Consider the following 23893-nt stretch of genomic DNA (forward strand, 5'->3'; position numbering starts at 1 on the left):
AGACAAATAATATAATTTCGATACAAAAAGACATGAGAACAAAATTCCCACTTTTAAAAATAAATCAAAAGGTTGCTTTCAAAGACTTGGTTAAGCGTGAAACGCAAGCCATTGTATTTTTCAATTCAATGGGACCCGTGAACCCCATTTCCATTCTTAGATGATCTACCAATATACATAAACTTTGAAATAAAATCTGGACATGACGCAATTCATTCACATTGGAAGTTCTGGCTACCATACGGTGAAGTTTGCTGATACCAGTTTCAAACTACAAATCATAGCAATACCCGATTTTGGCATTTCAATTTGTTAGCACCTGGCTTCATTTACCGCCCAGTTTCATTGGATTATTCATAAACGTCCTCGTCGATTCTCTGATGCAGGCAGCGGAATTTTTCATGCAAATAATACAATCCAATTTCATGTTAGTCCACGGCCTGTTATTCTCATGACGAAACTTCTGTGGAAAATGGTTCATCCTCATGGCAATACCATTAAGTGACAATCGTTAAAGTAAACGCAGTCTAAGGCTCTTTGAGCCTAACTTCCATTGAAGTCCCAATTTTTCTTCAAATGTATCTATTTCTTTTTCTCTAGTTTAGATTATAATTACGTATCCACTTTGAATCCTGGTCTAAAACATTCGAATTTCAACTCTGACCTCGTCCTGATGCTTGTTGCCAAGAAACTAAGAATTGATCACCCTTTTCTGGCAGGTTCAAATTCAAAGATGTTATATTTTAATCAAAATTTGACCTGAATTGGGTTGCGGTTTGATTGAGTTAGAGATGTTTAATAATTTATATGGTCGATTACTTTCCTGTATCCATCAATTTGCGTAATAAACAATAATTGCTTATTAGACTTGCAAATTAAATAAAAATATATGCGCCTTGCATGTATGAAGTTCTACATCATGTAGAGTTGGTCGGAGACAGCTTGTAGGCCCATTCAACTGTAATATGAAAAAGATTTTGAACAATAATAAATATATAAATTTAAAAAATTTATCAAACTTCATTTACAATTATTAACCCTCACTATATATATTCTACCCCAAATGCGAAAAGGCAAATAAAATTTTATATACGGCTGGATTTCAAATCTATGCACCTAATGGGCTACGTGTCGAGTGGCGAGTTTGTGGGCCATTTAAAGATTAAATTAATGTTAATATCTACGGGCTATAATTCTAGTTGGAAAGCCCAATTCTTTTAATTTGTAATTAAAAGTTTTGGATGTGACAATTAAGTATAAATATATCCGGATTCTAATGTAAAACTATCTAAACATTAATATTTTTTTTTAGGTCATTGGGCATTGTATATATACATATACATTATCTAGAACTTTTATCTAATGGCGACCTCTTCATTTTAATTAAGTGAGGATGTCATTAATAGATAAAAAGATATAATTTTTAATGCACTAACATATAAAAGAACATAATTTCTAAGGTACTAAAATATGTTTTTTTTTTTTAAATTTTTGTAGCATCCTAACTATAACAAAGCGAAGATATCCTCATTTATATGATGATGATGATTTAATGAGGATATCCTCATTTTAACTGAATAAAGATGTGACCAACAAATTAAAAAAAAATATAGATTTAGTAAAATAACAAACAAAAAATATATAATCTTTAATATAATGAAATATGTACTTATTTCTATTTTAGTAACATCTTCACTTTAATAAAATAGGGATGCCCTAATTAGAAAATAACTATGAGAGAGAGAGAGATTATCAAACGCATGTGTTCTCTTTTTTTTTTATGCGGACGCATAGTTAAGTCATATGATTTAATGGAGTCAGTATTCAATTTACTATAAAATCATACAGTTCAATAGCATGTCCTTTACAAAAAAAAGACCGAGCATATATATATGGCCAATGACCGAGAACCACAAAGCATGACAAACATTTGTATAGTACAAGCATGCTTCAGAAAGGCGCGTATATGGGCTGGGCTGAGTTTAGATATTTAAGCATATAAGACATAAAAGCACGACACGAATGGAGACATACCAAATCATGGCACACAAAAAATGCCAAAAGAAAATACACTTAAATTTTTATGTCTTAATTTTAATTAAAATAAACTACTACCTTTGATTTGAATAAATGAATTTGGAATGAAAAACATTAAATAAAAAAATGTTTTGCTCCATTTCTATTTAATTGAATTTTAATTATTAATCAATATTATGTTATTTTAAATTACAAATTGATTTTAAGTTATTAATCAAATTTGAATTGAATGGTATTATCATTGTGCGAAGATGATTGTTAAGTTTTCTTGTTATTATTGATAATGTTATGCAAATGTACGAATTTTTTTAGTATCTTTCAACTCAATGTATTAATATATTTCTAAAAAAATTAATTAAAAATAATGTAATTTGTCTTATTTTATTTTATTTTATTTTAATAAAAATTTTATAAAAAATGGATGTTTGAAAGATCAATAGATTTAAACTGTTTTATACATTACATAAACAACAAAAGCATTAATTTATTTTTAAAAAACATATAAAATAAAGGTGCTGCCGCTGGGCGGAGCTTCTGTTCGACACTCATTGGTGTCTAAGTTCAAATTTTTTTTTTTTTTTTCAATTGAATCAAACCCAAATTAAAAAATGCTGGGCAAGCACGGCCCACTGAGCCAGTGAGAAGTGCTGTGCTGACACGCATGCTCTGATACACCTGTTTCTAACGGGCCGTATACGTTGGCAAAATTATAATTTTATATTCTAATCTTGTAAGTGTTTAGTATTCAACGTCAATAATGACACGTGAAATATTTTATGCTAACGATATACTTTTTAGTCATCAACTTTACATTAAAAAAAATTAAAAATTAAAAAACTAATTATAAAATCTTCGTGGTAAAATTTTATTAATTAAAAAAGTGATCCCGAAATTTTATCAAAGTCCCGACATTATCTTGAGTTGGCATGTGGCGATCTGCTCGTAATGAAGTTATTTTGGTGGTAATAGTTAATTCTTTACATTTGAGTGGAGGATGACTATCAAATTTTTGTAGGACAAAAATTGTAGCTATAACACCATCGACAAAGTATGGGAGAGTTATTGGATTTGTAAGGGGTGATTTATATTTTAATTGGTAAAGTACATTTTGGGGTGTACGAGCGCTCCATGAATAAAATTGTGCGAGCCTTGTTAAGGCCCAAAACAAACAATATTTTGGCATGTCTAGGTTGGGTCAAGACAGATGGTATCAGAGCAGCTCCGGGTGTCTTCTTGAGCGATGATGGGCCAAACCTCAGTGAGGACGCTGAGTCCCTAAGAGAGGTTATATGTAACACCCTAAGCAAAACACGAGAGAGATGCTGGGTTTATAAGGGGTGATATACACCTTAATTGACAAAACATGTTTTGCGGTGTATGGGCGCCCTAGGAACAAACCGTGCGGGCCTTAACATCGGACAATATCTTTCCAGGTTTGGGTTCGATCATGACAGTAGCCCTACATCTCCAATTACTATTAATAATAATACATATATGTTGATGCTAATTTTTAGTTAACTAAAAAAATTAAATAAATGATATAAGAAACAAAACACAAAGAATTTACATGATTCAACGCTTTTTATGTCCACAGAAATAGAAAGAGTAACTTTTTACTATTCAATGAGAATTACAACGAATTTTTTTTTCTCTTAGCTATTTGCCTTTACCCTCTATACATCAATAGCTCTCTATTTTAAATACAATTTTAGGTATCCTAAGAGTATCACCAAAAGATTCTTTTAATTTAACTCTTCATATACTTATTTTTTTATTTATGTGGTAAATAGAAAAATAAAAAAAGATATCATCTCCTAAAAAAGTCTTCAAATAAAAATAACTATATATTATTTTAAACAAACTTTTTTTCTTTATAAAAGTAATAACAATTATAACGTTTTTCTCTCTTCATGAATTATGAGATAAAAAATCATATAATACTAAATTAAAGACTCCAAAAAACTCTCCAAATAAGAAAATACTTCTCTATCTTTAATAACTCTTTTTGTCGATGTAGTTTTTCAAATAAATAGTAAAATCTTTATGAAATCTTATATATATATAGGATCCAGCTATGGTACCACCGTGGTACGGTACCACTGGTTTTGTCTTTTGTGCCAGCTGTGTTGTAAAATTTCATTGAACCCCTTTCATTTATTTTTATTTAAACTTTACCTCATAAATATTAAATTAATTTCTATTGCATCCATATAAACATTATAATTAGCACCTTATACTATTTGTTATTTATACATTTTTCTTCTATATTACACCTTGATCACAATACCCCTCTCTTTATCACAAACACCGGCGAACCCGACCCGAATTTCGTTTCCATTTCCGTCAACGCCACCGGCCAAGGTTAGTACCGATCGGAAGATCGTGCGACGCCGGTCATCTCCACGCCATCCTTGTCACAAAAATAACTGGGTCAACCCGACCCGCGAACCCAACCCGAATTTTGTTTCCGTTTCCGGAAACTCCACCGGCCAAGGTTGGTACCGATCGGAAGCTCGTGCGACGCCGGTCATCTCCATGCCATCCTTGTCGCCGTAAAGCATTCGGAAAGCTGTCGATCGAAGCCGTGAAAAGTCACAGAATCCCCACTTCAATTTGCCGCGGTTTCTCCAGTTTCCGGTTACGCCACCACTTGAGTTTTGTTCTCCATAATTCCTTCTGTCTTTTCTGGCCAACCACAGCCACCGGATGAGCCGATTTGCCGTTGACCGGCCGTTGAAGGATTCACGGGTTTGGGAGAAATGAACTTAATATTTGTGAAGCAAAATTCAAATAAGAATAAGTGAAAGGGTTTCATGAAATTTTACACAGAAAAGACAAAAGTGGTGGCATGGTGCCACTGTTGCACGATAGGCGAGTCCATATATATATTGTTATCATGAAAGAAAGCATGTATGTAAGAACCATGACATATGCAAGATGTCATGAATATATGAAAACAAGAAAGCATGCATGTAATAAGCATGACATAAGTAAGATTTCATGAACATATAAGAGCATCACCAAAAGGCTCATCAAATAAGATTTTATTAATTATTTGAAGAGACACCTCAATATTTAAGGCTCCAAAAGACATTCCAATTAAGATTTTTCAAATAAGAAATGATTCTCTTTCTTCAAATTTGGAAAGTTGATTTCTCCCTCTTCAATTTATATTTTATTACTTTTAATTGGAGAAAAAGATAAAAGTGCTTTAATTGCTATTGATTTTTTCTTTAAAAAAATAATTATTTGATTAAAATAATATTAAGTTATTTCTATTTGAAGAGTTTTTTTTGGAGAATATGATATTTTTTTTACCCTTCTATTTGCCACATAAGTAAGCAAATAAATATTTGAAGGGTAAAATTTATAGAGCCTTTTAGAAATGCTCTAAGAGTAAGTAGCATGACATCAGCAATAAGTCATGAAGATATATGAGCTTGAAGCATAAGAGCATAAAGTAAGGATGAGATCATGAAGACAAAGTAATCGCGGTTGTAGAGGAAGAATCTGGGACCTGTTATCTAAACCAAAAAAAAAAAAAATTCTAAAAGTTTCGGAAACTCAATTTGAGAAGGAAATAAATATAAAATTTAAATAAAAGTCTAATTAAGTAGTAAAAGCCGATCAGAACAAAGGAGTATGAGTTATCCAATTACATTGCCCAAATCCTTGAAGGCCTTCGCTAGTCGTCACAGCAACCCACTCTAATATGAGTCATATGATCAAAGTTGATGGTTGCATGTATCTGCATCAATCCAGCTCAATGCTTCTTTTAACTCAAATACTTGCCCCTTTTCTTTCTTATGAAAATTCTCTCTATTATGGCCACATAAGTTAATGAAAGACCACTGTAATTTGTATTCGAATAGAGAGAAAAGCTAATAAATACAAAATCTCATGAACACTATACATATTGAATCCTGATGTATAAAACAGCATATCAGTATTAATTTTGAAAAGAATATGTGAGTTTTTTGTTTTGAATTCTATCTCCCCACTACCATAGTTACTGTCAAATCATTTGAGGATACAGTATCATGAGCTTCCATAAAATGATCACCATCTACAGAGCTTCTCATTGAAGTAAATGTTGGTTGTCTGGGCACCGGAAGTGTTAGAGTTTCACTCTCAAGCATTAGCACCACGGATGCCATTGTTGGTCTATACATTGCAGAATCTTGCACACATAGCATTCCCACATGTATGCATCTCAACACCTGATTTTGAGAACTTGAATCCCGGATATTTGGATCAACAAGCTCCATTGCTTTGCCTTCATTCCAAAGATTCCATACCTGAAATAATTCCAAATTTTCATTTTACTGTCACAAACCTCTGATTACAAATTATGAAAATCATATGCAGTAGGTTTACTAGAAAGTAAATCAATCTGCTTACATGTTCGATAAGGCTGGAGTTTTCTTCTAAACGGAAGCTAGTGTTCCTCCTGCCGCTCACAATCTCTAGTAACAATACCCCAAAGCTATATACATCTGACTTTACTGAGAATAGGCCTTCCATTGCATATTCAGGAGCCATATAGCCACTGCATTGTAAGAAAAAGGTGTCAAATTCGTATTAGTAAACTAGTTGCTTGAGTTGGAATTCCAGTGGGCTTGTGTTGTGTACTTATGTGAACATGTCATACTTACTATGTGCCAACAACTCTATTTGTATTTGCTTCATTTTGGTTAAAGCCAAATATTCGGGCCATCCCAAAGTCTGAAATCTTCGGATTCATATCTTCATCCAGCAGAATGTTGCTGGCCTTTAGATCTCGATGAATTATTCTAAGTCTTGAATCTCGATGCAGATAAAGTAGACCCCTTGCAATCCCTTCAATAATTGCGAAGCGTTTTGTCCAGTCTAGTAGTGCTTGCTTTGCCGGGTCTGCCACAATAATTATCAGAAAATGCCAACAAACATCAATACTAATGCTTGATGAAATTCATAAAGGCTAATATAATCATTTTAGTCATGAATAGCAAATTCTAACTCTGTGATAAGATTAAAAAACATGCCAAAGATAAACAAATCCAAACTTTTGTTTGGCATGTATTCATAAATCAGCATCTTTTCTTCGCCTTGAATGCAGCAGCCCAGTAGTCTAACAAGATTTCGGTGTTGTAGTTTAGCAATCAGTATAATCTCGTTTTTAAACTCCTCTAAGCCTTGGCCAGATTTTCTTGAAAGCCTCTTTACAGCTATATCTTGTCCCTCGGGAAGCTTCCCCTGGTAATAGAAATAAAAGTTAAGCTTTCTTCTTTAGTACATTTCAGTTCACAAAATCACTAGAAATAAAAGTTAAGCTTTCTTCTTTAGTACATTTCAGTTCACAAACTTACTGATTGCAGCATTTTCAAATCAAACATTACCTTGTGGACAGGACCAAATCCCCCCCGCCCAAGTTTGTTTCCTTCTGAAAAGTAGTTTGTCGCGACTGCTATAGTATTAAAATTGAACATTGCTAGGTCTGTTCCATTTACTTGACTTCCATCCACAACCATGTCAGACGGTCCAGAAAAATCTGTTGAGATTTCTTGGCCCTTGCTCATATCTATTAATTGAGTATCATTGTTCTTGCAACATGAAATTGTAGAATCTTTGCACAAGGCTACAGAGAAAAAGAAAGAAACACGATTTTCTTCAAAACTCCTTTTGTATTCAAATTCTATTTCCCAATTAAGAGAGGAGCAAAAAGTCCCTACCTCTGAACCTCCACAAGAGCCATACAGATGCGCCTAGTAAGAGTGCTCCTATCACGACAATTATAGCTATCACAGCATTGGATATTTTACTCCTGCCACCTATATTTAAGAGTTGTTAATGAATTTCAGTTGATATTTGTATCTAAAGGGAAAAAATAAGAGTTAACTGGAGAAGCAATAATTCATGAATCAACAGGACACACAAGTAGCATTTCTACTTTATAGCTGGAACAAAGCAAATACATTTGAGCATGTTATGGTTATTACGAATGGGATAAATTCAAGATTTCAAGTGGCAGTAAATTCAGCAGACTCGAGAGCATTTTCGAGATACATTTTCTTAACTAGTTTCCAATTCAATAGAGATTAATTGAGGACTCGTAGCCTAAATAGCAACTTAAATGAGGCTACTCTTGTTTCTGATGATCATTTTTGAGATCAAAAACCTCCATTAAATCCTTATCATCTAGGGATGAAATTTTGCAGCCATAGTGTTAAATGGTTCATACTATTCATTTTCAATTAAAAAACAAAAGGTATCCCTCAAAATGATTTCAACATTCGCAACACAAACTGATCAAGCAAATATGAAGATTATGCACATCAACTGGGCAGGTGATCTAAAATTCTCTCCAGAGAAAAGATAGAAAATAAAGACCAATTAAAACCAATTCAGCCACAGAAGAAAAATTAACTTACCTAACTCAGAATCTGGAAGACGAACATGCAGTAAATTGCCACCTTTCTCAAAACTCTTAACATCAATCAATTCCCCTCTCCATAACATGCACCCAATCCCAGGAATGTCTGCGTATGCATTACAAGAACAATTCTGCAGACACTTGTCTTTGCAAGTTTCCTGGCCCACCGACACTACGTCTGCAAAATCCGGCAACTTGACATTCTTAAACACTTTAAACCCATCTTCTCCTCCACTTTCCCCTGCTTCACTACGATTCCTCTGGCACTGCAATTGAGTCCTCCTAATACACCCAGCTGACCAATTTCCCATCCTCCATTGCTCAAAATGTTTTGGTACAAATCCTTCCATACAAGTGCATTTGGTAGAACCCAATGCATTACAGATCCCAAAATTCCCACAGAAATTATAAAGCTCGCAATCATCTGCAGGCTGCTTTTGTATCACAGACCACTTCTTTGCACTACCATCCCACCTTAGCTGCTCCTCATTCCCATCCCAGCCAATTCTGAACCTCAACAAATAAGATGCATTTGCTGGGACATATGTAAAATACATGCTTCCATCTGATTCCCTGGGAGATAGCTTGAAGCCAAATAAAAAACTAGTTAGAGTAGCCATGGTTGGAACTCCGGTGAATATGACTGAATTCCATTGGCCGCTTCTCCACCGCCTTTTTAGCTGCTCCCAAATCACAATCTGCGGCGAACCCTGGGGATCAACTCCCATTGTGAAGTTTCCGGGAGAAGGATCACTGGCAGATTTCCAGGAAGTGAAAACACGGTTCTCTCCCAATGCGGAATTTACCCCAACTCTCATGCCTGGAAGATGCGTATCCGTTGGATGATTAAAACTCTGCCAGTAGGCCTTACCAAGATTACCAATGTCCTCGCTGTTGGTAAGTATAAGATTTCCATCATCCTCGAGTAGTGCTGCCGTGTTGTTTGACACAACTGAAGCATTAGATGACCAAACCGCAATGCTATTCCCATTTAAAACCATCAAATTGCCATCATTACCAATTGTCAGAGTTCCCCTTTCATCAGAAATTGGCCTGTTTCTGTTTGCAACCCAAACAACAGCTTTTTCATCAATCTGGTGATACCATATACCCACATACCTTAGACTAGAATTTTCAGGGCTGAAAAACCCCAGCTCAAAGATTTCGCCGTTGGAAATCAAGCTTTCACCATCTCTGATCGACTGGCCTTTTGTAATTGTATTGACTGCACGGCCAAAATGAGCAAGTGAACATACAATAAGAAAGAATGAAAGAAGAATAACACTAACAGGGTGCTTGCTGTTGCTGATAATGTCCATATTAAAATCTCTGACAAATAATGCTGAGATTCATGAGAAAACGGATAAGAGATGAAGGAGTAATGAAAGTGTAAGAACGTATAAAATTCAAAGGAAGATACGCCGAATTACTGGCTGGCTGACCTTGAGAGAGACGAGAAGAGAATTAAGACTTAAAAACCTCAATTTGAGTGTAAGCAGCAAGCAAGTTGTGAAAATCACATATTCTTGTTTGGTTTCGGTGTAGTTACCGGTCAAGAAAATTGAATAACACATGCTATTGTTGACAACGTTTCGAGACATCTTTTTGTAAAGGTCCGAAAATTATTATTCCCCCCATAATGCAATAGGTCGTATGATAAACGTAAACCATTGACCAAGTGGATCCCACTTAAAAAGCCTTCAATCGCAAGATGACGTGTTTGCATTTATTTTAAATTTTTTGAGTCTATTTCAAATTTTCAATCAAATCTTTCTATTTCGATGTGATTATTCTTTTTAGATAATTGTTGGATGCTTCTATTTTAAGGTCCTATTGATTCACATTGGTAATTTCATACACGTGAGGCCCAAAAGAAAAAGAAAAAGGAAATTCTTGGTAACCTAATTCAACCAATTTGTGTGAAGACAAAACATCCTGCCAAAACTTTTTTCGAACTTTTGGTAAACTGAAAAAATTAATTTCTAAGTCAGATTTTTTTAATGCGGTGTAAACTTTAATTCCCAGTTTATAAGAATCCGCGGAGGCAGGTGATGAATGTGACAGGTACGGTTAAATTTATAAATAAATAACCGGTGGCCGGCTAAGCGTGGCTGCTAGAGACATCAAATTGGACGGTTTAGTTGGAGCTGAAGGGAAAGAAACTCTTCTGCTAAACAAACACTAAAAAATATCCGCACCACAAATACACACGTGAAACAACTTTCCCTGTTGTTGACAATTACAAATTAAAAAATAGATAGATTAAATTACATACAAATCACAGTTACAGGGAAAGATAATATTGGTTGGCAGCCGCCAGCCGCAGCCACTTGCTGCCCAAGAGTCAGCGGGCCCTAGATTAGTTTCCAGGAAAGAGTGTCTGTCGGTCGATTAATTTTCTATTCTAATCAATCATGGCTTCTAATCCATTCTGGCCTATGCAATTACTTTATTCACATTTCTGAATGGATAGTAATTTAATTGCATATTAATAATGAATGCCTAAACTTGTTACCTGTAGGTTGGAGCAGCGTAGCAAAGTATAGACCATCGCCAAATACTGTACTGTAGTGAATTGTGACTTGTGAGATCATTGTGACTTTGATGTAATGAGTGATGAGCGTCTCTCAATAATTTTTCTTAGAATGGAAGGCTTGAAACCATAAACATAAAGCACATGTTAATGTTGTGACGGAGGATTGGACAGTGTTTACACTACATCGTGTCTGAACGGCATTACATTGTTACTTCCTGTTTACTTGTCCTCTGCTGGTGACAAGCTAACTAACCAAGTACTGCCTACTGCCGTGTCGTGACTGAAAATTTTCCAATTTCCCATTTAACCAGAAGATGCTGAAAGGATTTTTGAGAAATTTCCCATTTTCTTGTCATGTGCCCACATTTCATTATTTCAATATTTTCAACGCAGGTTTTTCTCGTTGGATTAAACACTGTATAGTAAGTATTGTAGTGTGTACGTTTCAAATTTATTGAAAATGAGGTGAGCCCTGAGCTTAGGCCTGTGGTTTGAAATTCTTGCACGCATACGATGGATCGGTCAATTCATATGTTAATTTCTTCCTCACTTTTCATGATTATGCACCGAGGCCGAAGATTTTTTTCACAAGTACTTGATATGCAAATCAAATATTAGAGGCGGTGGTGGTGAGTTCTTGGGTTGCTTTTGCTTGCTCTCTTGGTTTTCTAGATCAGAATGCTTTTAATGCAGAGTTAATGGGAGTGATTCTTGCTATTGAAAATGCTCACATGCGAGGTTGGAATAATTTAATTATTGAATGTGACTCTATGCTCGCTGTTTTTCATCTTTGTAATTGACGTCATGGTCACTTAGTACTCCTTCGACAAATTGTTCTTTTTTATGCTTGAGAGAATGCCAGTTCGGTTCACTCATATATTTCGGAAAAAGAAATCGTGCAGCGGACACATTAGCAAATGTGGGTGCTTTGCCATCTTACTGATTTTTACTGAGCTTTTTGTTTTTATTTTCAGTTTTCTGTTCGAAGCTTTTGTTCTCTGGCCTCATTTGATTTTGCTGAATGCTATTTTTAATTTAATAAAATCTTAATCCTCGTTTTGACGAGGTTATTCCCAAAAAATAAAAAGAAAAAAGTCAAATTTTGTTAGTTAAGCCTGGAGAAGAAGCACTATATAAGCACCCACTACTCTTCTTTCTGGACACGACTTTCAAATCACATACGAACCATCAACATTTTAGTAAGAACAGGTCTCCAAAAAGATGCTTACTGGGGCTAAATTACAACTATCCGAGTCTGAATAAACACATCACCGCCTACTTTGACCCATGAATACAAGTGGAGGTGGTGCTGTTGCTATTCACCCCACCATGTACCTATCTAATTAACTTCTAGTGTAACTCTTAATTCCAATTTTATCCTCCAAAAATAACTACGAACGTCAAAATTTTTATTTTTCTAAAAGTCCAAATTAAACTAGTCAACTGATAATGCTACGACATTCTTTTTGGTTTTGGCTTCAAATTATTGCTGACTAGGAGAAAATCCGTTGTTCCAGAATTTGATATTTTTAGAATTCAACATCTTTTCTACAATCATTTAAAGAATCTCGGTTTTTTCCTTTCCTTTCCTTTTTTTCCCCCCTCCTAATTGAACTATAAAATTACTCAATAAATCCATTATTAAAATTTAAAAATTATTTTTTCTAGATACATCAAATACATTCTCACTCAATTTAATCCCATTACTAAATAAACCCATTAAAATTTATAAAAATTCTAGTAACCAAATTTATGATAAATCTCATAAATAGAAAGGAGTAAATCACTTGATTCTAGATAAGAATTGCATAATCGAAAAGATTTCTACAAAGAATCTATTTTCTTCCCTTTTCCTGTGCACATTACACATGCTCTCTAGGACTTTTGTGTTTTGGCGTCTAAAATTTTATCATGATCTTCTTTTCTTTCTCAATCATGAGAACTACCTTTTACATTGTCCAAAATGACTTCTCCATCAAGGAGAAACGGGAGAGTAATGCAAACATTTGGCAGTTTAACATAAACCCAAGATCGTCTCCCAAATAATCAAATTTCGGATATTTAAGTTATCGGTAACCAATATGCAAATTAATGACAAAATGACACGTGTCGATGTAAATTACTTGGAAATGCCCGGTTTACCTTGGGTATACCTAATAATCGAGGTAGTACGCGAGGTATCCCATGTCGGAAGTGAAGTGGACAAGAAATTATCCAAAATATTATATGCATAAAATATATTCATCGCCCAAAGGAGAATATTTAATTTGGCATAATCAAATAATGAATATATTGCTAAAAAAAAAAGATAGTTGAACACTTACAAAAAGTAAAGGACAGCACACCAAGGATAGTGGTCCTCCAACCAGCTTTTGTTGAGGTATTCAAGACCATCGCATGAATGCGACACATGTAAAAGAGAATAAACCAAGTAAATAACGCCCTACTTGCTCTCCACGCATGCTCCCAATGCTCCAAATGAATAAACAAGCCAAAGGAATGACATATTCTTTAGGGTTGACCAATAAAAAATTCTCCAGGTGGCAGGCAACCAAGGCACTCTATATAAAGGCACTCAGGTTTTATTTTTCTCACTCATGAATACTCGCAATAATACACACAAAAAAAAGTGCTGAAGCTTTCTTTAATCTTCAGCCACCATTGTTAAGGGCTGGCAAGCTCTTAACACCTAGAATATTGCCCATAAACTGATTTGAGTGTCAGAGTGTGGTCACCGCCTGCTATTGGCTCCACCTCTAACCTCTCTTCTCAATTTTACAGGTTAAATACGGCCCATCAAGCCAACCCTCACTCTAGATCTAGGTTTCCCATAGCTGACTAACTTCATCCAACGCCGTCTCAGATAACGCACTCTGGGCTTTGTGAGGCACCCATGTTACCCTCAATACAAACTTTATTGTGTTTACCTGAGTTTTAGTTTCTTTTTTCTTCATACCAAAATCTATTTAAAACACTTCTATTTAATAATAAATTATCTTTGATTATAAAATGTGGGTATTTTAAGAATATAATTTTCTATTAAAAAATGAGTTTAACGAATACTTTCGCATGTTTAAATTGCGCAATTATTAGCATCGCGCTCATTTTCCTAACAAATGCCTGCAATAATGACTATACCGAACTTTGTGGGCTTACCCCACGTTGTTTGATGGGCTTCGCACTACTTTTCCGAAAGGCTTCTAACCATCCATATTATAGGTGATTTAGTAATTGGCATTCACGTTGAGTATCAGTGTATCACTGCTTGATTTGACTGTTTTAATCCAAATAGTAAATCAGATACTTTGAGATTTTTCAACTTGTTTAAAAGCAAGGATTAAGGGGGGAAAAAACAAAAAAAAAAAAAAGTACTCTTTCCTTGCAGTTTCCAAGTTAATATCCTTAATAGAGTGATAAAATTTAAAGAAATAATTATGCGAATTCCAAATAATTGAAGGGAGTGATGTTAGGGATGGGTTTACTTTAGGAAACTGCTATGGAAAGGAAATAAAAAATAAGTGGTGACATTTGATCTATTTCATTTCTCTCACTAGTCTCAATAATCATTTTGATAGGTCTATTTGAACCTACAAAATTATTCTCTAAATTAAACCCACACTTAAATTTTGAAAATTTAAATTTTACTCAACAAACCCACCTAAATACCCAATATACCCTTACCAAACTCAATTTGTATAATAATAGTATATTTACTATAAATTTATATATGTTCCAAATAATTAATTCAAATATTTCATTTGTATAATCCAATCCATAGATAAACTAAAAATTTTGCAGATTTCTATGATTTTTTGGTTCATTTAGGAAATAATTTGATAAATTATTAAATTTTAATGTTTACGAATGGAATGCTCGAATTTTACTAGAAAAGAATGTAAAAGAATCAGTTATGTAAAAAAAATTTAAAAAATTATTTATATACTTTACTATCTCTCGTCATAAAGGAAATTTTATTTTATTTTGTTATAAAAAATTTTAAACAAACTGTAACTCTTTTTATCACTAAGATTGATTATATTAAAGCATTCATCGCTTAAGATTAAAGCATGTCCAGTTAATCACAAGATGCAACTACATGGTGAAACCATATTATGGGAATCAATCCACTAGTGGCTTGGTGACATATTCACTTTATATGTGTTTTAAGATTAATTTAAAAAAAAAATACACACAGACACAAAATATTAGTTTAGGTTTAAGAAAAATATAATATTAATATAAAAATGAGTTTAATAATAAAATTCTGTTTTTTTTTATACTATATTTTATTGTCCATCATGATAATCTAATCTAGGGGTATTTTAATAATTAAAAGTTATTTTTAAAGGTGAATTTAATGTGTAGTTTAGCTGGTAGGATTGGCAAATTAAGAGCTTGGGCCGAGCTTTTTCAAGCTCAGGTCCAAGCCCATTAGCGTAGAGGTGTAAGGGCTGTGCTTGAGCCTGGTCCACTGCCAGTTTGAGCTGGGTTGGGCTTGGACTTTTACTTATTTTTTTAATTTTTTTAAAAATTATTATAAACTTGAAATGAGTTAATGATAATCAAATTGTTATAATCACCAATGAATCCAAGAAAATAGATATTTCAAAATAATAAAAAAATAAATAAAGCAAGTAAAAGTTTAGAGATTTAATTTTTTTATTACTGAATTTTTTTTAATATAAGCACTCTGTTAATTAATTAATACTTAAAAAAGAGTTTAGTATTATAATTTTAAATTTTTTAATTCATTACTGATATATAAATTAGATTTTTAAACTTTTTTTATTTTTTTAAAATTAAATTTATTATTCTAATTTATAAATTTATATTTTAAAAACATTGAGAATTTGGGTCTAGCTCAAACTTTTTTTTTTAAACCCTTCTCCCGGTCTTCACGTGGGAGGCTCATACCAAAAGTCTATAGTAATGAGCCGGGCCAAGCCGGACTTTTTGGTCATCCCAAAGTTTGTTCAAATAGACTCACCCTAATCATTTTTTACATTAATTTTTATTTTATCCTTAAATAATGAAATTACAAAAAAGGACAAACCATTTTTGAAGTAATAATTGTTTTTCCAATTAATCGCAATGCTTGAGCAGCTCATTCGTCTTCCTGGCTCGTCAATCGTAGCAGGCTTGTTAGTCACACAAATATCTAATAATCTAGTTCGACAAAGCACGGGCAATTTCAGCACAGCATGTCTTGTAGCGCATAATCTACAATTCAGCCTTAGCTACTATTGCGCATTATACTTCAACTTCTCGCACCTGAGAATCAACAACCTCTGCTCCGCCCCAACTGTTTGAAACGAAGATCTTGTGGCTGCTATATACGCCAGCGCAGGACTTAGGTCCAAACTACTAATGGGATTGTTTGAGAGAGAGGAGCTGATGAAATAATTTGATGGTTTGGACGGCCTTGGTTCCTTTACAATGTACGCCATACGAGCAAGCATCATCAAGTTGTCGCGTCATGGGAATTTCCACTGGCGATTGGTCTGGGATTCTTTCGTTGTTCAATCTAAGTGCAAGTGACGTCTTTTTGTATGCGAGAGAAGTCCTTTTTCATCAACATACATAGCACGTACATCATTCACTAATTCCAACTTGGTACGAAACAGCGTTTAAGCTTTACAGAAGTGGATGATGCATCGTGTGTGTAAATATATAGGACAGACTGATTTAAGTAGCTAACTCGGCTATATATCTGATTTAAAGCCCTGGTGCCGGCCTACTCATGGTCATGGACAATTGGAATGCCAACAAACTGCTTATGATGATTTCATTTAGACAGTTCACTGAAAGAAAAAATCTCGAGATTTGATCAAATAACAAAAATTATTCAATCTATGTGAATTCGTCTAATCTATTAGCCTTTCAAAATACTTAAAATTTCAATAAGGAATTGAGCAGCTTCTTGCTTTGAAATCTCATCAAGAGTCATCAAACATAGATATATCAAATAAAGAAAAAGAAAACAGGTACCTGTCTCGAGATCCTCTATGCTAGCGGACATCAATGGCCGTGACAGTAACGTTGTTAATAGGACATCTATGTTGACTCCCAGAGGACTCGGAATCCAGGGCACTCTGCCCTTACTGTGAATACAGGTTGCTTTGGAACTGGTAGATCAACAATTTCACTACTAAGCATTGATATAACAGTCGATATGCTTGCCCTATCGTGCACATATTCTTGCACACACAACAATCCCACATGTATGCATCTTAAAATCTCCAGTTCGAAGTCTGATTCCAATAGCACTGGATCCATTAACGTGACAATGATGTCTTCATTTCACAATTTCTATGCCTGTATTGGGAAACATTGGTTTTAACGTCTATCTTGTGAGAGCAACAGTATGAAATAAGTTGTTGAGACTTACAAAGCTTAGAAGATTCAAACAATCATTCTCAGGATTAAAACTTGGGCATCTTCTACTGCTGACTCTCTCTACCAACGATACTCCAAAACTGAAAACATATGATTTCTCAGAGAATGGCCCTGCCATTGCATACTCAAAAGGACATGTAGCCACTGCATGTCATCAAAATATTGTCAGCTCAAACCAAATTTACCATTGAGTTGAATTAACTCCAAGCACACGTCCCAACTACCCTCGCAGTGTTGGCTTGATCTTGATTGCCTAAAAAAATCCTTGCCATTCCAAAATCTAAAATTTTTGGATTAGTTCTTCATCCAATAAGATGTTATTTGCCTTTAGATCTCTATGTATGATCCGCAGTCCAGAATCCCTATGAAGGTAAAGGAGACCTCGACTGATTCCACTAATGATATTGAAGCGTTTTCTTCAGTCCAGAAGTTCTTGCAACATTCGATCTAGAAGAATTGTGTAATCCGTAACATGAGAAAAAAAATGTGTTAATACACAAAATATTTCATGCGTGGGAAATGGCAAATGAGCAGAGTTTTTCTAGTTTGTTTCCTAATTTATTGATAAGGTGTTAAAAAGGTGGTAAGAAATTCTCTTCTTTGCCAATTTCACCACTTGAGCTTATCCTTACACATTGGAGTTGTTTCTTTCTGACACAACCGCTACTCCAGTTTCCTCTTTCTATTCCTCCACATTTTGGCTCAAAACCTTTCATGCAGCTGCAAATTGGTTTTTTCCTCTGAGTTGTATCTTCCATTCGCCGCACACTTGCCATAAACATTGCACTCGGTTTCTGGATATGAAGTTAGTAACCCCCCAATCATTCTCCCCATCAACCCGATTTGTTTTCACAAGTTTCCCTTGTGAGTTCAAGACAAAGATTGAGAATGGATCGTTTGCAATTGGGAAACTGATATTATTTCTTCCTTCTTCATTATCTACAACAAAATTAAATCCATCACCATTAGCAGAATTCATGTTAGGTACTCCAATAAATATCCGACCATTCCATGGACCGCTTCGCCAGTGAGGGTGTTCCAAATAAAAACTTCAGGAATGTTTAAAGGATCAATCCCAGCTGAGAACTGAGAAGCTTCCAATGGATGGATCAAAGGGGCTTTTCCATGATGTCAGCTGCACTTTCTTATCTGTTCTTACATCATCACTAAGTTTCATATTTGTCAAGAACGTATCCGTCTTGGAAACTTTCTCTTATGCTTATTCTACGTCAGGTGTCACTCAAGACAAGATTCCCAGAATCTAAAAGCTGAGCGGCTGTTTTAGGCTTAGTTACTGAATTTTCAACAGTCGATGACCAAAGAACCTCTTCCTGGCCATTCAAAAGGAGAAGATTGCCATCCTCAGATATGGTGACGATCCCAGATGAATCGTCGAGAGGCTTGTTTCTGTTGGCTACCCAAATGACAGTTGAATGGGTGTCATTGTACCAAATTCCAACATAGCGATTGGTCAAAATAACTAGGGCTGAAAAATCCCACCTGAAGACACTGCCATTGGAGATGATCGTTTCAGGATCTCTAATGAAATTAGAAAATGTTATGGTATCAATGGCAGTGCAAAAATATGAACAAGAACAAGACAATAGCTGCACAGCAAGGGCTACTGAAATTCTGCGGTTGATACGTTCCATAACATAACTTAGTTAATTGCTTCTTGTTGATCTTTATGAAATGTGGACTTTTTCTTTAGGCAAAATAATTTTTTCATATCTATTTCTGTTCCACGTTTCAATTGGGTAGCTTTAATTAACCTAGATTGGTCAATGCTCCCCTAATTGAATAGCTTTGAGGTTGGAAAGTGTATCAAAATGATTGATATTGATTACTGAATGAAGATCGTGAAACGATGAAAAACAACAGAAGTATTAGCTGTTTACGATAAAAACAAAAAAAATAATAATAATAAAAGGAACTTAATTTTAAGTGGGCCTTTAAATTAATTCTAATTGTCAGACCACAAAACCATGCATTGACTTAGGAACTTTCAAGGAAATAGCAAGATGAGGGAATTGACGTTTATGCTAATGTTTGATAAAATCTTAAAAGCCTAAAAGAAAGAAATCTTGCAGCCTGCATTACTCTATTTCTATTCAACATTCAATATTAAATTAGTGATATTAGTATTAAGGGGAAGGCAGTTATAAGGCTTTCTTTAATTTATATTGGAAGTTGAAACAAGACTTCGCCTTGTTGGCAAGCTCTCTTCATGTTCCCATTGCATCTGTTGTAAAATAGCATTGATCGCCGACTTTTAGAAATTCATACCGGTGCCTGATTATTGATTTCATATAAATTCAGACCATATGAGGGGAGCGACTTTGTGGGAAATTTCATTTTGTAATCTAAGTTCCAGAGTTATCAATATTATATTAATGATGCTTAAGTTGAATTCTCTTTTATCTCCTTGAGAAATTTTATTTGAATCAATCAAGACCCAAAATTTTAATATTGATTGCATGAATTTAATTGTATACATTACTGGTGCCTTTAATTTCAATCAGAATCAAACTCACGTAATCATGTTTACTTGTTAAAATAAAAGGAGGAATGAAATTCATTTTGGTGGGTTCCACATAAATTTAGAAATTGGGAATGGAAATTGATTCCCAAAGAAAAAACTTCACAAAATACCCCACTTAAATTACATTGTTACAACTTTCTCCTCTATTTAAATAATACAAAAAATGAAAACGAAAATCACAGCAAGCAACCAAAACCCAAATCTCCTCGCGTAGCACCTCGAAATTGCGTCACCTTTCATTCGGCAGCATCTTTGGTGTCTTTCATTGTTGATTTGAAGATGGAAAAGAAGAAGAAATGATAAAGAATAGAAACAAAAGAAAAATGAGAAGAAGAAACCAAGAAGAAGAAGAAGTAACGAAGAATTTGCATAAGAGAGAGAGAAAATAACGACAACAACTATTAGTATTGGATCATGATTCTCTCATGATCTGATTATATCCTGAGCAAATAATTCAATTATTGATTGGTAGTTAATAAATAAAAAAATAAAAGAAGTTGAATCTTACCCACACACTACTACTAAAAGACACATGTCATAAAATCTTGAAAAGTTTAGAAGAGATTAGATTAGGAGAGAATCATTTTCCATTAGTATTATTACTAACAATAATTTTCTTAATAATAATAATAATCATAATCATTATAATGAATAATAAAAATATGGTAATAATAAACTATAGATATTTTAGTAATTTGAAATAATTCATATGAGTAATGATATAGCCACAAACTCTTTTACAAACTTATTTTCATTCAACCAATGAATTAATACCACGTCAGTTTGTACAAAATAAATTTGTACAAGAGTTTGTGGCTGTATCATTACTCCATATGAGTAATGATATAGCCACAAACTCTTGTACAAACTTATTTTGTACAAATTGATGTGGCATGATAAGATTGGTTGAATTAAATATCACTTGGCCCACATGATTTGTTTTTATTATTTTATATTTTCATTCAACCAATGAATTAATACCACGTCAGTTTGTACAAAATAAATTTGTACAAGAGTTTGTGGCTGTATCATTACTCAATTCATATTGATTCTAAGGTAGAGTAAACACATCAATGTTAATATAGCTTATTTCTATTTCAATTTCTATAGTTAAAGTAAATAATTTATTTTGATTTTTATTCCCTAATTTGATTCAAATCAATTTAGATTGCAATCCATTACAATTCTAACCCATTCTAATTACGGATCAGTAAATTCACCATGCATATAATCTTTATTGTACGAAGAGGTCAAAAACTATAATTCTAATTTATTTAGCCAATCTAGGTGTTTCCTACTTCCATCTAAAATAAAAGTCTTTGACATCTCAAATTAGTGATAATAGTTTGTGTGATAATTCACTTGATAGAAAAACTTGAAAAGCGCTACTTTACAGGGGGATTTAACATTCAAATTTTTTTGTTAAAAAAAGAAAAGAAAAGAAAAAAAGAGAGAGATGGGGATGGGGAGAGAATTTCATCAACCTGCTGTCATCTCTAACTTATTAAACATTTATATATAAATAAATTTTTTTTTTAAAAAAAATAAAGCATACACACTACCCCATGCATTACCCAAAAGAAGAAAGTAAAAAAAAAACAAACAAAATATCTTCATCATCGAGGGGCTCACGTGCATGTCAAGACTCAGGAAGGAGCCAATACTACTGACCAGTGACCTAACTCATCTTCATCGAAGCTACGCACAACTTTCGCATCGCAGTAGTAAATGTCAGTAACTTAAATCAAATCTTATTTTATTCTTAGTTAGCTATTGCCAAAAACAAAAAAAAAGAAAAGGACATGCACACTCCACTTCCGTCCCACAAGAATAAATTTATAAGGCGATTTTATTATTTATTCAAATTTCAAAAATATTAATTACGGTTTTCATTTACTTTTATACGAGGTTAGAGCTTAAGTTTCTATTTAATACCATATAAAGCAAAAGACTATTTGTCTATTTCTACCCTACAAGGCTAACGCTATGTTTTTGGCGGCAGTGTGTACACACGATTTTAGGAAGGTGTAAAGCTATGTATAATTAAAAAAATAAAAAATAAAAAATTCCAATTAAAGTTGTAGCATGGCGTTTTAGTAAATTGCCGTCCAAAACAAAACTTTAATGATTTTATCTTATGAATAGGAAAACGCTTGCCATGACCAAAAATAAACCTGGTGGCACCTTCCCATGCAACTTCGAGGAAGGAGAACCCTTTTCAGTAGACGAATCATACTCAGCAAAATGCCGGCAACTTCTACAGCTTCTGCAACTTACCTGTACCTTCGTTGTCATTCATCTCTCCACTCTTTCCTAGAACGCCTTTTTTTTTCCTCATTTTTTTTCTTTCCCCTTAAGCTTTCCTTTGTATTTCTCTTAATTCACTCATCGCACACTTTACGTATATTATAAATACACCGCGCCCTCATTCTCAGTTCTCACATTTCAGTAGTAATTAGTTGTTCAAAGCTAGCTCTAGCCTTGATTATTGAACAATGGCTTCTGCAAATAGTGGGGTTGTGTTTGAAGATTTCTTTCCTGCCATGGTCGAGAAATTGGGAGCTGAAGGGTTCATGCAGGAGCTGTCTAACGGGTTTCGTTTGCTAATGGATGAGGACAAAGGTTTGATCACTTTTGAGAGCCTGAAGAAGAACTCTGCCCTGCTTGGATTACAAGACATGAGTGACGAAGAGTTGATGTGCATGGTGAGAGAAGGTGATCTTGACGGTGATGGGGCTTTGAACGAAATGGAGTTTTGTACTTTGATGTTTAGGTTGAGTCCTGGCTTGATGAAAAATTCTACCAATTTGTTCTTAGAAGCTTTAAATGTTGATGATTTTTAGCTTGTACTTTTGCTCATCATCTAGAGCTTCCTTCCTTATTATTTCTGAATCTTTATGTCCCTGGCTATATATATACATTACTTTGTAATGCATGTTAATTATTAATTAGATATAGGTATATCACTCTTCTTAAGCCGTAACAACGCAGTTGAGATGGCACCTATCTGTGACCTAACCTCCAATTATCCTCCTTACATGGCTTTATCCGACCACCTTTGATGGTTTGAATCATCGCGCAGTGATTGTGGACACATTACATATCTATGCCCGCAGGACGATATCAGCATTACCCGATCATCTGCTGTTTTCGTATATTCACAAATTAACTAACAAATGGGCTTTCAACGAGCCAAGCCCAGCCGAGTCATGCATCGCAACTTCAAAATTAATACGGGAAGAATGAGGATGCATATCACTTCTGCCGAACCAAATACATGTTGCCATGTGGCTACCATTTATTGCAAATTAAAGAGGGACGGAAACAGATTCTTTGGTGGAAGAAGACGCCCGGCCCCAACGTAAAATGGAAACAATTCTCTGGTTGAAACTGTTCCTAACAGAAAAGGGAAACAGTTTTCTGGCCACGGGCTGCACACATTCAATGGAGGGCATGCTTGCCACTTATGTCCATGAAAAGATCTTTTTAACTGATGAGTCAACATCATCACCATTGATGGGGACTCAACGTGAGCTGTATCTGTCATTCATACAATCCTATATTTGAAATTTTATCTTCACGCAGGGGATTTATAATTTTACTCAACAGGAAAGAGGTTTCAGAGTCAAAATCTATTTCAGAATTAAAATCTTACAATACACACGGTTTAATTCCCTGCATTCTATTTGATTGTCAGTGTAAATGGCAAAGAGTATAACCACTTACTCTATACCAAATGTCTATAAAAAATATAATAAAAACACATGAAAGGATGTCTTCATGTTACTCCAATCAAGGGGTTTAAGACACAACAAATACGTGACAATATAAAAATCACATGACAACTTATATTAAATTTCAAAATTTATAAATCGAACCCAAAACATTATCAATAAGTGACACGTGATTACTTACAAAATCACATGTCAACGGTTGAAATAAAGACAAAAACGGTTAACAAATCTTACGA

The 23893-nt window shown here is 34.2% G+C and overlaps 2 protein-coding genes across 4 annotated transcripts; one reads left to right on the plus strand and one right to left on the minus strand.

Annotated features, from left to right (window-relative positions):
* Positions 1–5629: 5629 nt before the first annotated feature.
* On the minus strand, positions 5630–10026 carry LOC102613319 (G-type lectin S-receptor-like serine/threonine-protein kinase B120). 3 transcript variants are annotated; one of them, XM_006467870.4, is made up of 8 exons: positions 8448–10025; positions 7749–7847; positions 7416–7654; positions 7062–7272; positions 6693–6930; positions 6439–6586; positions 6072–6335; positions 5630–5856 (listed from the first exon to the last, which is right to left on the minus strand). In XM_006467870.4, exons 1-8 carry the CDS (start codon positions 9766–9768, stop codon positions 5842–5844), a joined length of 2535 nt encoding a protein of 844 aa, XP_006467933.2. In that variant the 5' UTR covers positions 9769–10025; the 3' UTR covers positions 5630–5841. The 3 variants fall into 3 exon arrangements, with proteins under 3 accessions (XP_006467933.2, XP_006467934.2, XP_006467932.2); XM_006467871.3 differs by lacking the exon at positions 5630–5856 and having other exon boundaries at positions 5875–6335; positions 7083–7272; positions 8448–10026; XM_006467869.3 differs by lacking the exon at positions 5630–5856 and having other exon boundaries at positions 5875–6335; positions 8448–10024.
* Positions 10027–22223: 12197 nt separating this feature from the next.
* Positions 22224–22876, plus strand: LOC102613020 (calcium-binding protein KRP1). The gene has a single exon (XM_006467868.4). It carries the CDS (start codon positions 22419–22421, stop codon positions 22764–22766), a length of 348 nt encoding a protein of 115 aa, XP_006467931.2. The 5' UTR covers positions 22224–22418; the 3' UTR covers positions 22767–22876.
* The last annotated feature ends 1017 nt before the right edge of the window (positions 22877–23893 follow it).

Source organism: Citrus sinensis, chromosome 2, assembly GCF_022201045.2.
Source record: "Citrus sinensis cultivar Valencia sweet orange chromosome 2, DVS_A1.0, whole genome shotgun sequence".
Classification (NCBI taxonomy): Eukaryota; Viridiplantae; Streptophyta; class Magnoliopsida; order Sapindales; family Rutaceae; genus Citrus; species Citrus sinensis.